The 16,571-nt window shown below is 44.4% G+C and overlaps 1 protein-coding gene across 1 annotated transcript in view; it reads left to right on the plus strand.

The window, feature by feature from the left end:
- ARFGAP3 (ADP ribosylation factor GTPase activating protein 3) overlaps positions 1-16,571 on the plus strand; it is a 59,351-nt gene that overhangs the window by 433 nt on the left and 42,347 nt on the right. Inside the window, exons 2-3 of the mRNA XM_057742294.1 lie at positions 8,125-8,243; positions 14,959-15,031. Coding sequence (XP_057598277.1) covers positions 8,125-8,243; positions 14,959-15,031 — 192 coding nt within the window. The remainder of the gene's footprint in view (positions 1-8,124; positions 8,244-14,958; positions 15,032-16,571) is intronic.

Genomic DNA, 16,571 nt, shown 5'->3' on the forward strand with positions numbered 1-16,571 from the left:
TCTGGGGTCCCGGGGGCGGACGCTCGTGGGCTCCTAACACCGGGCCGGGGAGCTCACAGGGGGGCGGAGGCGGCTTTGGGGGGCGGCCGCGTGGACGCTTGAGTTCCTGAGGGAGCCGGGGGCGAGCTCGGGGGCCCGAGGGAGGGCTGGGGGCGGGGGCGCACACGCGGCTCCTGCGTCGGGGGGCGGACGCCGCAGGCCACCTGTGACCCAGCCGGGAAGCTTGCGCCGGGTCGGAAGCTCCAGATGGTAGCGCTGGGCGCTCGGCAAAGCTCGGCTCTCCCCCTGCCCGCCTTCGAGCTCACCTCTGAAGCTCCTCGGGGAGCTGCGTCCTTTGGTTCCCTGTGTCCTTTGGTGGCAGCCTCAGTGTCCCTGTCTGATAAAGCTGCTAAGTGGTCACCGCTGAGTGGCTTCGATCTCTTTTCTCTTGCTAAGAAAGCCCACGACAGACCCCTTCCCCTTCCTTCCCTTTGGGTCTCTTTGGAGGTTGGGGTTTTCCTGTTTTGTTTTGTTTTTTTCATCTCCAGAGGCTGTTTTACCCCCGCCCCCACCCTATGACTCTTACAACTTTTCGCTACTGGCTGGAGATGTTATGATGACACATCAGGCTAAAGTGACATCCTCCGCTGAGGATCACTGGTCGGAGTGGAACCTGGACGGTGCAAAGGGCTGTTGTGTCAGCATGGACTCTCCCCTCTCCTCGGTGACTGTTCTGTCTGGTCCCCACTGTCACCTCCAGCGTGAACAGCTGTTGACCAGCAGGGTCATGTGCCTTGACACGATGGCATAGAAAGAAAGTCCTGGAGGTTTACAAAATTTAGATGTCTTTGTTGTAAGTCTAGGTGGAGGGGAGCCTATGTTTTTACAGCCTGAGAGAAGTGAGCAAGGAAACAGTTTATTGGACATGATATCTGATGAATGTAGGAAAGTCAGGAGGAGAAAGTTTCCGGGAAATCTCCAGTGCCAATCTCTTTGCTACTTCTTTGATTTTCAGATTGAGATTGATCTGTTTGTAAAGAGTGGTTGCTGTAAAGTAGACTAGATTAGGATCTGCCATTAGCAGTGTAGAAACTTTTTTTTTTTTGTCTGCTTTGTCTCAGAAACGCAACATATATTCTCTTTGACTGAATTCATCAAAGGGAAGGTGCCCCATTTAAATAAGAAGTCAGTGTCTTTATACCAAGAACACTTTTGAGGGGCATGTGTGGGCTTGCTTGTAAATTGTTATCCAGACCCTGTTACTTCCTAACTGTCACCTTGGGCAGGTTACTTGACTACTTTGCACCTTATTTTCCTCATCTGAAAACGCGGCATGAGCTGAATCTAACTCAGAGAGTTATCTTGAGGATGAAATGAAAAAATCCAAGAAAAGCGCTTGTATATGCTGGACCTTAACACAAGTCAGCTGGTTTTTTTGTTGTTATTATCATTTTAATTATGAACACACCTGTAGAAAATCATATAGTCTGTAGCAGGATTAATAAAAGCATTGAGCAAAAATATTTTCTGGTAGTGTTCCACAATATTGTGCTACATTTCTTGATTAATAAGATTAATAAGAAACCATTACCTAAGCAAAGATGAAAACTAGTTCTAATGATGTGGAAGAGTTAACAAGCATTTTTAAAATGAGGTGGTTAAAATGAGGTGGTTAAAAAGAGGTCTAAGACACATGAGACAGGAAAGGTACTTAAAGAAAAACACCTCCCTTTACTTTTAGAATGTGGTGTCCAATTTCTCCCTCTAGTGTGTGATGAATATTTACTCTGGATCAAAGGTTTAACTCAAAGGGTCAGTTTTCTAGTTTGTGAAATCCTCCCCTGTCTCTGCTGTACCTTAGTGATATATTGATTGTTTGAGTTATTCATTCAACAAACCCCCATCAAGCCCCTGCAGCCTGCTGGGCACTGCAGAGCATGGAGGGTGCACTGATGGGAAAAGAGACAGGCTCCTGCCTTCAGGGAGCTGATGGTCTATCTGTGCCTGGAAGACAGATAAGGGACTGCCCGGCGGGGTGAGAGGCAGCACAGTCAAGGGGTAAAGAGTGTTCTCCAGGCAGACTGCCTGGAGTCCAGTCTCTGTGTTACCACGTCTTAGCGATGACACTTAACTTCATAGTTTTCTCTAACATGGGGATGAAAACTGGCGCTATATACTTTGCAGGGAACTCGAAATGTGTGAAGTGAACATGCAGGGCCCTTGTCTGAAACATACGAAGAATTTAAAGATGAGACAGCAGAGCATAACCACCCGTGGGCCCTTCTGTGTGCTGTGTCCTGTGTGACCACGTAGATCACACACGCGTCTGGAAGCTGGCCCTGATGAGCATAAGAACAGTACCTTCTTATAGGTATAGGGTTGTTATCAAGATTCCATTGGCCAACAACAGTGCCTGACACGGAGCAAACACTCAACATTAGCTGTGATTTCTATAGTAATTATTATTCTCACCATGAGGCAAAACAAATTTTTAGCCCAAAACTATTTTTTATCACCATAAGAACTGATATTCTGCTTAGAAAATCGTATCTCCACTTCATTTTAGGATTGCATATCAAAACACAGTGGAGGGACTTCCCCGTTGGTCCAGTGAGTGGTAAAGAATCCACCTACCAATGCAGGGGACATGGGTTCGATCCCTGGTCGGAAACTAAGATCCTGCGTGCAGCGGGGCAACTAAGCCCACATGCCTCAACTAGAGAGCCCGCGTGCTGCAAACTAGAGAGCCCATGCGCTCTGGAGCCTGTGCCTCGTAACTAGAGAGAAGCCCGTGCACTGCAATGAAGAGCCCGTACACCACAATGAAAGATCCCACATGCCACAACAAAGACCCTGTGTGCTGCAACTAAGACCCGACACAGCCAAAAATAAATAACTAAATAAAATACTTAAAAAAAAAAAAAAAAAGTGGAGCCCCTGCTCCAACAGGAGAGCCAGACTTGGGTTTCTAGCTGCCCTCTGAGCTGAGATTGCACAGGGCCCTGTCTAGGCTCCTGAGCTCTTCCACCCCCTGTGCTTGCATTTGGTGCCTGCTTTGTGCCAGGCTCAGTGCTCAGCACTCAGCTCAGATGAACAAGACCCCAGCCCTTGTGGAGCTACATTCTGCAATTCCTCATCTGTTTTTTTTCCCCCAGAGGAAGGATTTATTACTTACATCAAGTAAGGAGAACACCTACCGGGGATCCGAAGCTGTCTCTCTCTGAACAGCAAAGTTGGGGAAGTTTTAAGCTAAGGGTGTGTGAGCTATTCGTGAAGGGGTTTGAGCACAGGAGAATTCAGCATAGAATTGGGGCAAAGGTCGACTGAGTCCAAGTTGTAGTTGAGTAAAGTCTGGAGGGTCTTCATCATCATCATTTCATCCTAATCCCCCCCCCCCCCGAGTTTTTAAAAGTAGTGTCTGATGAACAACTCAACTACTTCTTTCATGGTAGTTGACAGCTGTTCAAAGATGAGGGGTGTTGTAATTTTCATTAAATGTCTTAGTTTAGAAAATGGTGGTGGTTCCTAATTTCCTACCAGATGAAGCCTAAACTTTTTTTTTAATATTTATTTTATTATTTATTTATTTTATTTTTGGCTGTGTTGGGTCTTTGTCGCTGCACACAGGCTTTCTCTAGTTGTGGTGAGCAGGGGCTACTCTTCGTTGTGGTGAGCGGGCTTCTCAGTGCAGTGGCTTCTCTTGTTGTGGAGCATGGCCTCTAGGCATGAGGGCTTCAGTAGTTGTGGCTTGTGGGCTCTACAGCACAGGCTTAGTAGTTGTGGCACATGGGCTTAGTTGCTCCACGACATGTGGAATCTTCCCAGCCCAGGGATCTAACCGGTGTGCCTGGCATTGGCAGGTAGATTCTTAACGGCTGAGCCACCAGGGAAGCCCAAGCCTAAACTCTGTAGCCAGGCATCCAGCTGAAACCACACAACGGAGATGAGACTTGAACCCACAGGCTCGGACACGAACTCAGCCAAAACCCAGATTGGGACTCAAACCCACGGTCTTTTAACTGAGACCACATAACTGGTCTCAGGACTTAATGAAGTTCGGGTTCTTTATGTCTCAGTGCAGAAAGAATTCAGTGACAAAGTGATAGGTAAGAAATGGATTTATTTAGCGAGATACACATTCCATAGACAGAATGTGGTCTGTCTCAAAAGGCTGAGAAGAGCCTTGGGAGAAACACACTCCACAGACAAGAGTGTGGGCCAACTCAGAAGGCGAGAGGCCTGCAGTTCCTTGTCTTAGCTGGTGGGTCAGGAGGATTCTGAGGCCGCTTGTTAGAAACCCACTGCTGTCTTTTCTTCGTAGCCAGCCTTATGACCAGTGATTCTCAGACTCGCCTGCTCTGGGCCGTGTGCTCCTAATCTCTGGGCCAAGTCCCTGCACAGGGCCATTTCCTGCACAGGCTTTTGCCCTTTTAGACTCTATTCTTGGCATCCCAAATGCCACTTGGACCCTGTCTAGAAAACTTTTTGCATCCTATCCTTGCTTACTAAGGATCAACATTATAACTAGTTTTCTTGCCTGCTGGGACTGCTAGACTGTGGGCTCCATGTGGGCTGACTCTTTTTTTTTTCCTTCTAATATTTATTTATTTATTTATTTATTTATTTATTTATTTATTTATTATTGGCTGCGTTGGGTCTTCGTTCCTGCGCACCAGTTTTCTCTAGTTGCAGTAAGCAGGGGCTACTCTTCGTAGCAGTGCAGTAGCTTCTCTTCTCACAGTGGCTCTAAGCATGCAGGCTTCAGTAGTTGTGGCATTCAGGCTCAATAGTTGTGGTTCGCGGGTTCTAGAGCTCAGCCTCAGTAGTTGTGGTACATGGGCTTAGTTGCTCTGCAGCACGTGGAATCTTTCGGGACCAGGGCTCGAACCCATATCCCCTGCATTGGCAGGCAGATTCTTAACCACTGTGCCACCAGGGAGGTCCCTGGGCTGACTCTTTCCAGGCCACCTTTGTACGTGCAACTCCGTGTGTGCCTGGGGCATACCGATAGTGGCATCTGTTAGCTGAGTAAGTGAGGGATCACAGTGGTCTGTCACAGAGGGACAGCATCTTTGGCAGTGTTGGTCCCACTGTTTGGCATCCCACAAGAGGGGATTCCTTACTCTAATGGCTGTTACCACAGGACATCTTCATTTCTGTGTCCGCTTTAGTGGCCTTTTGGGGTGGGAATGGGGGTGGGGGAAGATTCAGCAAGTGTTTGTGGAATCCGTGCCGCCATCCACTTCTTAATATCTCAGCCTCTGGCACAGTGTCTGGCATACAGCAGGCAATCAGTAAACACTGAACTGAATGACTGGCGCCTCTCGTGTCAACTGTCACCCCTCCGCCACTGTTCCTGCATGCTTAATGTGACCTTTCACCGTGAGGGGCTTTGGAAAATCCATGCATGTTTTCATGCTTGTATTGCCCTCAAAAGGCCAGAAGCCAGATCTTTTTTTTTTTTTTTTTGCCATGCTGCATGGCATGTGGGATCTTAATTCCCCGACGAGGGTTCAAACCCTCGTCCCCTGCATTGGAAGCGTGGTGTCTTTACCACTGGACCACCAGGGAAGTCCCCAGATCTTTCTTGATGGTTATAGTTGGGACAACCTTCACATAGGTGGCTCTGCCTGTAAAGTGTATCTAAAATATGGGAGCTTTTAAAAAACCTCCTATTTGTGTAATTTTTACTGCTCTGCTGTTATGATTTTAATTAATTACAAATAGTAATTCCATGACAAGCACTGTATATATATTTTTAATTAATTTATTTATTTTTGGCTGTGTTGAGTCATTTCTGCTCATGGGCTTTCTCCAGTTGTGGCAAGTGGGGACTACTCTTCGTTGCAGTGTGCAGTCTCATCAGTGCGATGGCTTCTCTTGTTGTGGAACACAGGCTCTAGGTGTGAGGGCTTCAGTAGTTGTGGCACTTGGGCTCAGTAGTTGTGGCACACAGGCTTAGTTGCTCTGCAGCATGTGGGATCTTCCTGTGCCAGGGCTCGAACCCGTGTCCCCTACATTGACAGACGGATTCTTAACCACTGTGCCTCCAGGGAAGTCCTAAGCACTGTATATTTTATTTTATTTTTTATTTTTTAATAGGTCTTTTTATTATTATTATTTGATTAATTAATTAATTAACTTATTGACCGTGTTGGGTCTTCATTGCTGCGCTTGGGCTTTCTGTAGTTGTGGAGAGCAGGGGCTACTCTTCAGTGTTAAGGCTTCTTATTGTGGTGGCTTCTCTTGTGGAGCAGGGGCTCTAGGTGCATGGGCTTCAGTAGTTGTGGCACTTGGGCTCAGTAGTTGTGGCACACGGGCTTAGTTGCTCCGTGGCATGTGGGATCTTCCCAGACCAGGGATCTAACCTGTGTCCCCTGCATTGGCAGGCAGATTCTTAACCATGGCGCCACCAGGGAAGCCTGCACTGTATATTTTAAAGTACTTTTATGTTATCAGATGAAGAGTGTTTGACTTCAGTCAGTGCTGAGGGGGCTGGCGATCATTTCAAGCTGGTAATAAGTTTTGTAAGTTGTGCATTTGATTAACATATATTTACTGAATGCTTCGTAGCGGTAAGTCACGATTTTTCAGGCTCTGTGGGAGATGAAAAAATACACAGAAAACATTTAGTGAGCGTTTAGCACATCCGGGCTCCGCTGATGTAGGAGGAAGGGGAGGGGAGGGACCCCCGACCCTGCAGGAGCTCCAGGCACCCTGTGTGCAGGAGGCGGCACGCGCCTTGGGTGTGAGCTGTGTGCCTGAGCTATAAAAGTGACCTGCACAGAGTGGAGGGGGCAGAGGTCATAAAGGACACAGCATTTCACGTAGGGATAGCTCTCTGTGTTAGTATCTATTTCGGAACTCAGCAACTTAGAACAACAAACACAAGTTGTCTCATAGAGGTTCTGAGGGCCGGGAATCTGAGGGTGGCTCAGTTGGCTAAAATATGGTTTTATTTTTCCTGGAAAACAATTCAAAACAATTCTATTATTTGTGGAATCTTTAACTGTCCTGTTGTTCTGGCTCTGATTACTCATAAGTATTCATTTCCACAAACACTTTTATTCTAAAGTATGTTTGTGCTCCTGTTATCAGATGCAGAATGTTGACTCCAGTCACTGTTGAGGAAGGAGGGCCCAAGGCCTCCCAGGAGGCTGCAGTCACCGAAGGCTGGGGCCTCCACTCCAAGCTCACTCACGTGGTGGTCAGCTGGCCTCTGCTCCTCACTGGCTGTTGGACTAAAGGCCTCCCCATGTGGGTCTCTCCACTGGGCTACCCAGTGTCCTCAAGACATGCAGCTGGCATCCCCCAGAGCCCTGGTCTCCCCCAGGGGAGAGAGAGGGAAAGGAAGCCCAGCATTTTTTATAACCTAACCCTGGAAGGGCTGCACCGGCACTTCTGCCATATCATTGGTCATGCAGGCCTCCTGGGCAGAGCGAGGGTGGGGATTACATGAGGGGGTGAGTACCAGGATGGCAGAATCCAGGGGGGCATCCAGGGGGCTCTCCTCCTCTGGCTGCAGGGAGAAGAAATATGCATGAATGCCTGCTATTTGGTTGAGAGCCACTGCCCAGGGGACAGTAAGGCCTTGGGCATTTCCAGCAGGGGACATCCCTGTCTAGCGTTCATTCATGTGACTGGCAGGAACCCTGTTGATGCTTCACGCATGGGTTGTGTTTGAGATGATAAAGACACCCAAGTTCTCCTCGCTACGCATACTGCATGGTGTTATCATAGACATGCAATAATATATAACATATAATTAATGCAGTATATTAACATTCTATTAATATGTAATTGTATATAATACAATAATATTATGATGATAAAAGAAATAGAAATTTGAGGTTTTTTAAAAAATCTAGGTGTTATTTTCTAATAACCAGTTTGTTTGTTTGTTTATTATTTTTTGCCAGGCGGCGCAGCTTGTGGGATCTTAGTTCCCTGACCAGGGATTGAACCTGGACTCTGGCAGTGAAAGCGCCGAGTCCTAACCACTGGACTGCCAGGGAATTCCCTCTAATGATCAGTTTAAATTGTAAAGACTAAGCAGCTTTCAAGCCAGTCCTGTATCGTCCTATAGGATGGCTCATTTGGCTAATGAGAGTCAATGAATAACTGACTTTTGAAATTACCTTTCAGGTGTGTTTTGACTGTGGTGCCAAGAACCCCAGCTGGGCGAGCATCACCTACGGCGTGTTCCTGTGCATCGACTGCTCGGGCTCACACCGCTCGCTCGGCGTCCACCTGAGCTTCATCCGGTGAGCGGCTCCTTCCTCGCTGGGGGCGGGGGTGGTTTCATCTCTACGTGGGTCCCTCTGCCCTTTTCCTTTATGTTTGCTTTGACGTCAAGTAAAATGAAAGGTTATGAGTCATGGAGATTTATATCTTACATAACTGAGGAAACTGGGAAAAAGTTATTTTCTATTTGGTTGCTGTGCTGTGGAGCTTGGCCTGAGAGACGAGGAAGTGGTGTTGCAGACACAGTCGGCGTGGAGGGTTTGAGGCAGCGTTTCCTTTTCCTTTCTTGTCTTCTGATAATTAGCAGCACGCAGGAGTCTTGCTCTGACGCCTCCTGGGAGGAGGGACTCCGTCAGGGGTCCGTCCTCACTCCTGCAGGTGGAGACTTGGTGCAGGTGGGGGAGGCCCTCGGTAGAGCAGGGACACACCTCCAGCGTAACCCCACAGCTCAGGCTCCGAGGACATAATAGTGGAGCCCGAGGGAATGATTTTTGCATGTGTTTTAGTGGCAATTTCAAGTGTTTGCAATGTGAGAGTCTTTTTTTCTCAATCTGAAGACCTGGGCCCCTCTGGCTAGTACCTGTCTCTGCTCTGACCGCTTGATAGTAGCCTCTCTGGGGCCTTTGTGGGCGTCAGACAAAGATGCGCCCCCTGGTCACAGCCCCACAGTCCAGTGGAAGGCTGGCAGTGCCCTTGTATGAAGTAAAATAAATTGAAACAATAAAAGGATCCCTGGCCAGTCTTAGTGCTTGGAAGCCAAATGGGGCCTGCACTCGAGCCCCTGTGGCCTTTGCAGGGCACCCCTGAGTGGCCGTGGCTCAGATCTCTGCATGGCTGGCCTCCCCGGGTCAGTTCACCCTCTCTCCCTGCCAGTTCTTTTTCTAGGGAAGGAACGAGCTAGGCAGTCAGACAGGCTGTTCGAAATTATGGCAAGCAATTTTATTTTATATTATGACTTAAGGAATATTGATACTACACTGTGATTACCATAAAGAGCGTTTGTTCCTGTAGGGTAAAATCTATTGTAATTTGTAACGAGATATTTTGTATGCTGGCACAAGAACTATATAGTAATGATAACAACATAATTTTCTTTTTAATAATATTAACCTAAAAAAAACTTTATGTACTTTCCTGAGTTCTTTTTTTTCTCAGTTTATCAAGGCAGAATGGGCTAAATGTGATAGCCATTTAACTCCACAGGTAATGATTTAGAAAAGGGAATTCTCTTGGGTGTTCTTACTATTTTCAAAACATCTATCAGTTTCCTGTCTTCTTTTTTCTTAGCTGCTGGACCCAGGGTATTTTTAATACACTCTCCTGTCCTCGTCTCTTTTTGAAATGTGGACCCACTCTGCCCAGAGCCCGCGATGCCTGGACTTGGGCGATGTGTAGTTGGTTGTCTTCCTTTCTCTCTCACTGTGCTCTTCCCCTCTTCCTCTCTGCCAGGTCCCGCCCATCAGAACCTGGCCCTCCCTCTTCCTCACCACTACAGCACGCTGCCCGTTTAAACCATTCCAGGAAATCAGGTGGTTTTCTGACGTGTCCCCCAGCTGAGGGGAGGGCTGCCTGAGAGCCTGATGAGGCTGGACAGCAGGGTCTGTTTGGGCTGTTGCAGGTTTAGTCACTACCCTTTTACAAGTTAGATAAATGTAACTGTATGGATCACGATGCTTGTAAATGATTCAAAAACAACTATTTTTTTTAAAAATCACTGTACATATAACCTGAGGGCAACAGTCTAGGATTTGGGCAAGAGAAAGTCAAGGATAAGGGTACTGAGGATTTTTTTTTAAGAGGTGGAGGGCTACTCTTTAAACATTTTTTACCGATTAATAAAAATTACAAATATTAGTTCATTGGGAAAAAAATCCAAACAGTCCCAGAGTCTATAAAGTAGGAAGTGAAAGTACCTCCTTTAGAACCCCCTTCCCTCTCCTTCCTCTCCCCCTGCCAGCTGGCCGCATCCACTCTGACACACACACACACACACACACACACACACACACACCCCCAGTTCCCAGGCCTGAACATGTTAACAGTTTGGCATGGGTGGAATGTTTATTTAAAAGGAAATTTTTTTTTTTTAAGTAGAATTTTAAGTCAGTGAGTTCACAGAGGAAAAAAATTTATAAACTGTGGCTTTTGCCAAGCAGAAAGGGAAAGACAGGTCAGGTGTCTGTGGAAATGGAAGCCAAACTGGGCGCTGACTGCAGAGTGGCCCTGATTGTCTGGCCCGCCCCCCACCTCCCGGGGCTCGGAGCTCGTCACCCTAGTGCCCATAATGCTGTGTCTCCCAGTGCTTCTCTCTCTCTATTCACCATTAAGTATTTCATGAGCTGTGACAAGTGCAGGGGGTCTCATCCTTGAGTTGCTGTTGTTGGGCTGGGGGTACAAATACAACGTAAATAAGAAGGTAAACTGTAAAGAGCATTGATAGAAACAGAGCGTTGTGTCTGCTTCGGGTCGGAAAATTAGGCAAAGCTTAAAGGAAGAGGTAACATTTGCAGTGAACTTAGAAGGTCTGGTGAGATTTTATTAACGGAGACAAGGTAGGGAAAAAGGAGGACAGCACTCAGACCATAAGAAAAGGTTTAAAGGACTTCCCTGGTGGCACAGTGGTTAAGAATCCGCCTGCCAGTGTAGGGGACACAGGTTCGATCCCTGAACTGGAAAGATCCCACATGCCACGGAGCAGCTATGCCCGTGTGCCACAGCTAGTGAGCCTGCACTCTAGAGCCCATGAGCCACAGCTGTTGAGCCTGAGAGTCACAGCTACTGAAGCTCGTGCATCTAGAGCCCGTGCTACACAACAGGAGAAGCCACCTCAATGAGAAACCCATGCACCACAATGAAGAGAAGCCCCCACTCACCAAAACTAGAGAAAGCGTATGTGCAGCAAGGAAGACCCAATGCAGCCAGTAAATAAATAAATGAATAAATAAAAGAAAAAAGGTAGAGAGATGGGGGGAAAGTGAGATGTTTAGTAGCTAGTTTTTATATGCATAGGAAAATGGGGAGAAGTAAGATTCAAAGGGGAAGATCTGTGTGACCTTGGGAGGATCTGGATTGACTGCCAGTCTGGGAGCTTAAACTTTATGCTTCTGAGGCCCTTGAGGGATACACGCGGGAAGGGAAGGCTGATGTGGGCCTGGGCACAGCAGGCGCCCCAGAGATTCACGAAGCAGTGCTGGTTGGGCAATAAGAGTGAGGATGCTGCAGCTTGGCTGCTGGCGGTCTGAATCCCATTGCCATCCCTTACTAGCTCTGGGCGTGTTCCTTACCTCCCTGTGTCTTCAAGTTTCCTTCCCTTGAAAGTGGAGATAAGAGGGCCTATACTCATCTTAGGGCTTTGGGAGGAATGAGCGAATGAATTCACGTGCATCCTGGTACGTGGCCAGCCCCCAGCCTGTTGATGATCATCAGATCTGAGTTATCTGGGTGCTGGCTCAGTGGACACAAGAGGAGAACCCTTTTATGATGTTAGCTTAGAAAGGCAACACCTCTCATGACCTTAAATTAACCAGTCAAGCCAGTTATGAACAAATGGCTGCCTGGAAGCTGTTGCTGGGCTTGTCTGTAAGTCTAGATTAATTATGCTGTAATTTACTCCATTGAAAAATTTTGATTACAGGGACTTCCTTGGCGGTCCAGTGGTTAGGACTCTGTGCTTCAGCTGCAGGGGACAGGGATTCAATCCCTCCCTGGTCAGGGAACTAAGATCCCGCAAGCCATGCAGTGCAGCCAAAAAAATAAATAAATAAAAATAAAAATGTTTAATTACAGTAGCTTTGTCATGTTTATTGTGGGATTCGTTCTAATTTCATAAGTTTCTGAAATCCATTTAAACGCTCCACTTACAAAAAGAAATACTGTGTCAGCTATTAGTGAAGCTAATTCATGCAATTTTTAAGGAGGTTCTGTCTTGACTCATGCAAGGGTTATAGAAGTTGTGGGAAACCTGTTTTTTCATTTACCTAATTTATTAACAGGAGCTATTTTGTTAAAGTGACACAAATTCTTCAACTTCTCTTACTTTCTCTGCTTTACTGTTTTCTTAGCACTGTCACAGACTCCTTCCTTTCACACATCTCTTAATCTAAATTAAAGGTAAGACAGAGAGTCACCTCCCCCTGTAGGAATGGGAACTGGTAAGCAATTCAGGTGTCTTCTTTTAAGGCTGACTATATTCAGGGTCCATTATCCTCAACCTTTTATTCTGAAATGGCAGTGTTATGAGAGAAAATCCCTGTCAGCTCAGTTCAAGAACAATTAGTTCTTACCTTCATTTCTAAGAAATATATATATAAATATTTGACTATTTTTTTAAAGATAGTTTAAGATTAAAAGTTGTAAGGCAGATACAGCCACTATGGAGAACAGTATAGAGGTTCCTTAAAAAACTAAAAATAGAATTACCGTATGACCCAGAAGTCCCACTACTGAGCATATACCCTGAAAAAACTGTAATTCAAAAAGACACATGCACCCTAATGTTCATTGCAGCACTATTTACAGTAGTCAGGATATGGAAGCAACCTACATGTTCATCAACAGAGGAATAGATAAAGAGGATGTGGTACATATATACATTGGAATATTACTCAGCCGTAAAAAGGAATGAAATTGGTTCATTTGTAGAGATGTAGATGGACCTAGAGACTGTCATACAGAGTGAAGTAAATCAGAAAGAGAAAAACAAATATCGTATATTAACGCATATATGTGGAATCTAGAAAAATGGTATAGGTGATCTTATTTGCAAAGCAGAACTAGAGACACAGATGTGAGAACAAATGTATGGACACCAAGGGGGGAAAGGAAGGGGTGTGATGAATTGGGAGATTGGGATTGACACATATACACTGTTGATACTGTGTATAAAATAGACAACTAATGAGAACCTACTAATGAGAACCTACTGTATAGCTCAGGGAACTCTACTCAATGCTCTGTGGTGACCTAAATGGAAAGGAAATCCAAAAAAGAGGGGATATATGTATACACATATCTGATTCACTTTGCTGTACAGCAGATACTAACAGAACATTGTAAAGAAACTATACTCCAATAAAAAGTAATTTAAAAAAAGTTGTAAGGCATATTAGCAATCTGAGTACTTATATCCTCAATTTTAGGACATTTAAGAATGTTTAAAGTCATATTCAGGTACGTATTATGTGCCTGTGCCAGGAGTTGAGAGGAAAATGGGAGACATTCCTGTCCTCTGGAGCTTGCTGCTTATAACACAGTGTGACAGTCACCATGATGATGATAACGATGGTGGTGATGGTGATGATGATGGTGGTGGTGGTGATGATGATGGTGGTGGTGGTGATGATGGTTGTGATGGTAGTAATGAGAATTTTAGCCATATGGTTTTTACCATGAGCTGAGCACCTTTCAGATATTAGCGTATTTAATTTTTATAGGAGCAAAATAGATAATACTGTAATTATCCCTGCTTTACAGATGAGGAAAGTAAGGTGCAGAGAGATGAAGTAATTTCTCCAAAGCCATACAGCTCGTAATGGTGGAGTTGAGATTTGTATTTTTAGGCTGTCTCCAGAGACTGTGCTGTTAACTGCCACCCTGTGACCAAGGCGGGGGCTGGGGATGGCACCTCACTCAACCTGGGAGGAGTCATGAAAATGTGGTGACTAAGCAAGATCTTTAAGGGAAAGGATTTCAGAACAAGATATGTAATTTAATCACCGTGCTTCATAATCAGATTCTAAAAAGAGGTGTGTTGGTGTTTGGTTTTTTTTTTGTCTTTATAAGAAATCTGTTTCTTATAAAATATGGTTTGATTTTTACTTTTTATATATTACCATGAAATCAATTTGTCCTATGTATATGTAATAATAATATGTATTAGTATTATTGTTAATCTTAAGGTAGCTATTGGCTTCAAAATAACATCCTAACATTTACAAAAGTTAAATGATACCAATAGGCAGAGAAATAAGAGAAACAGGAAAGGCATCATAAATGGACATTTTTTTGTGCGTATGTGAATCTGAAGCTTCTTTTCTTTCTACTTTGCCCATTTTGTAAAGGGTGTTCAACCTATACCCATTTTTAAATGTCCACATTCCTTTCCAGTTAGTGAGGGACAAGCTAGTGTTGAATATGGGATAGCCTTTCTTTTTGTCGTGTCTATGGTTTCAATAGAAAGATTTCTAATATTGTCACACTGTCGTATCTTGCTTTACGGTGATCACTTCGTGAATTTTTTTTGTTAGGGACTACAGTTATTGCCTTTACCTTGCTCTGATTTGATCTTAGATTACAGATAAGTAGGGCATAAGGTGTGCTTGGGGTAGGAGGCACTTGCAGTTTTCACTTCAGCAGCATTAAAACCTGAGTTTTCTCTCCTCCCTGATGGTGGTGATGTTGGGTAGGTCCCTCCTGCTTTTTGATAAGACGTGAGGATCCTCCAGGCTCCTGTTAGGGGTCAAACTAGATGAATCAATAGACGACCTGAAAAAAATCCAAACAGTGCACCTGTTTTCAGAGGCTTGGCTTCTAGGAAGGGTGAGAGGGGCCAGGAGCAGCTTGTACTAACTACTGTGCACCCTGGAGCCCTAGCCTCTTGGAAGCATGTACTGCTGTTAACACAGACTTAGAGTTCTTCAGGGTCCTGAAGATCGAGGAAAGCTTATCCTCAAAAGTTTAGTGGCTTGATTCTGGGGAAAAACGTTATTAATATTTAAGAATATTTTTTTCATTTAGATCTACAGAGTTGGATTCTAACTGGTCATGGTTTCAGTTGCGATGCATGCAAGTTGGAGGAAATGCTAACGCAGTAAGTTCACCTCAGACATGTCGTTTTCTTCTTGTATAAATATGTGTTGTACTAGTAAAGAAGTTCAGTGTTTGTATGTAAGAGTTTGGGGGGCACTGGCAGACTGCGGAAAGACATGGTGGGCTTAGGAGCTGGACAACACAGCTCACTTGTTTATCCAAAAATCTATTAAAAACCTAATAAACACGAAGCTCTGGGCTAAAATACAGTGATGAACAAGACAAAGACGACCCCTCCCTTGCAGGGAGAGACAGAGAGCAAGTAAAGAAGTAAATAAACAAGTAAGTGACAGGTGGTGATAAGTGCTTTAAAGAGAATTAAAACAGAAAGTGATGACATACAGGAATTGGGAGACTTTTTTATGATAATACAGTTCTTTAATATCTGAGGGTGACTTTTGTCTGAATTTTATTTAATTTATTAAATCTGCAAATTAAAAAATCTGTTTTCCAAATCTTCAAATACAGTATATGAATATCATGTATCAATTTATAAACTTAGTAATTTCTGTGTAAAAAATAACTTTTTAAGTGTTCAATTAATTTATAATATTAGAAGAGCAAATTTCCTTAACCCCATTTACAAACCTAGCTAAGGATCCTCACAGATTTTAAACTTCATTTTCAAATTCAATATGTCTGATTTCTAAAATACTAAACTGGCAGGCCTTACAAATCTAGCCAGCAGAATCACCCTTTATATAAAATATCATTATATGTTTATAATGGTATGCCAAAATGATATAGAATAAACAGAATTCCTTTAGACATACCATTGCACAAAGTGTTAGAAATCAAATTTGTCTACATTTCAAATAAAAATTATGTCTAGCATCAATTAAATACTTAAAATTAAAACAGTAAATCTAAAATAGTAGTTTTCAAAATACCCAGATTCCCTTGGATCAATGTGTCTCAACCTTTTTCCAATATTGTTCCCTAAGCAGAAAAATTGAATTAATCGATTAGTTTATTTTAAATCTAAATTGGATTTAGTTTTCCCTAGTGAGAGAAATTAAATACTAAGGAAGGGCTTCCTAGGTGGCGCAGTGGTTAAGAATCCGCCTGCCAATGCAGGAGACATAGGTTCGATCCCTGCTCCAGGAAGGTCCCACATGCCATGGAGCAACTAAGCCCGTGTGCCAAAAAAACAAAACAAAAAAACAAACAAACAAATAAATACTAAGGAATATGATTTCGTCAGGTAGGGGAGACCTTTGGAAGGCTACAAACATTTGTAATGACTAAGTTGTTTTGGTTTTTTTTCCACTTTCCGAGAAACAGTTGTTACCCCTGTGGAGAATGCACACCTTAAGTATTTCAAGCATGTTATTAGAAACCCGTACCCACTTTCATTATGTCCACAAACTTGTCCTCAACTTAATACTGTGGGCTTGATGGTATCTGTCCTTATTTCTAAACCTTCCTAAGGTTGCAGAGTCCTCCTGAGCTCAGCCAGCAGAGGTGGGGGGACAGGGTGGGACAGGTCAGTCAGTGGTCCTTCCGCTCAGGCAGTGGAATTAGAACCATCCTGCTTGGAT

This window comes from Hippopotamus amphibius, chromosome 7 (assembly GCF_030028045.1).
Source record: "Hippopotamus amphibius kiboko isolate mHipAmp2 chromosome 7, mHipAmp2.hap2, whole genome shotgun sequence".
Lineage (NCBI taxonomy): Eukaryota > Metazoa > Chordata > Mammalia > Artiodactyla > Hippopotamidae > Hippopotamus > Hippopotamus amphibius.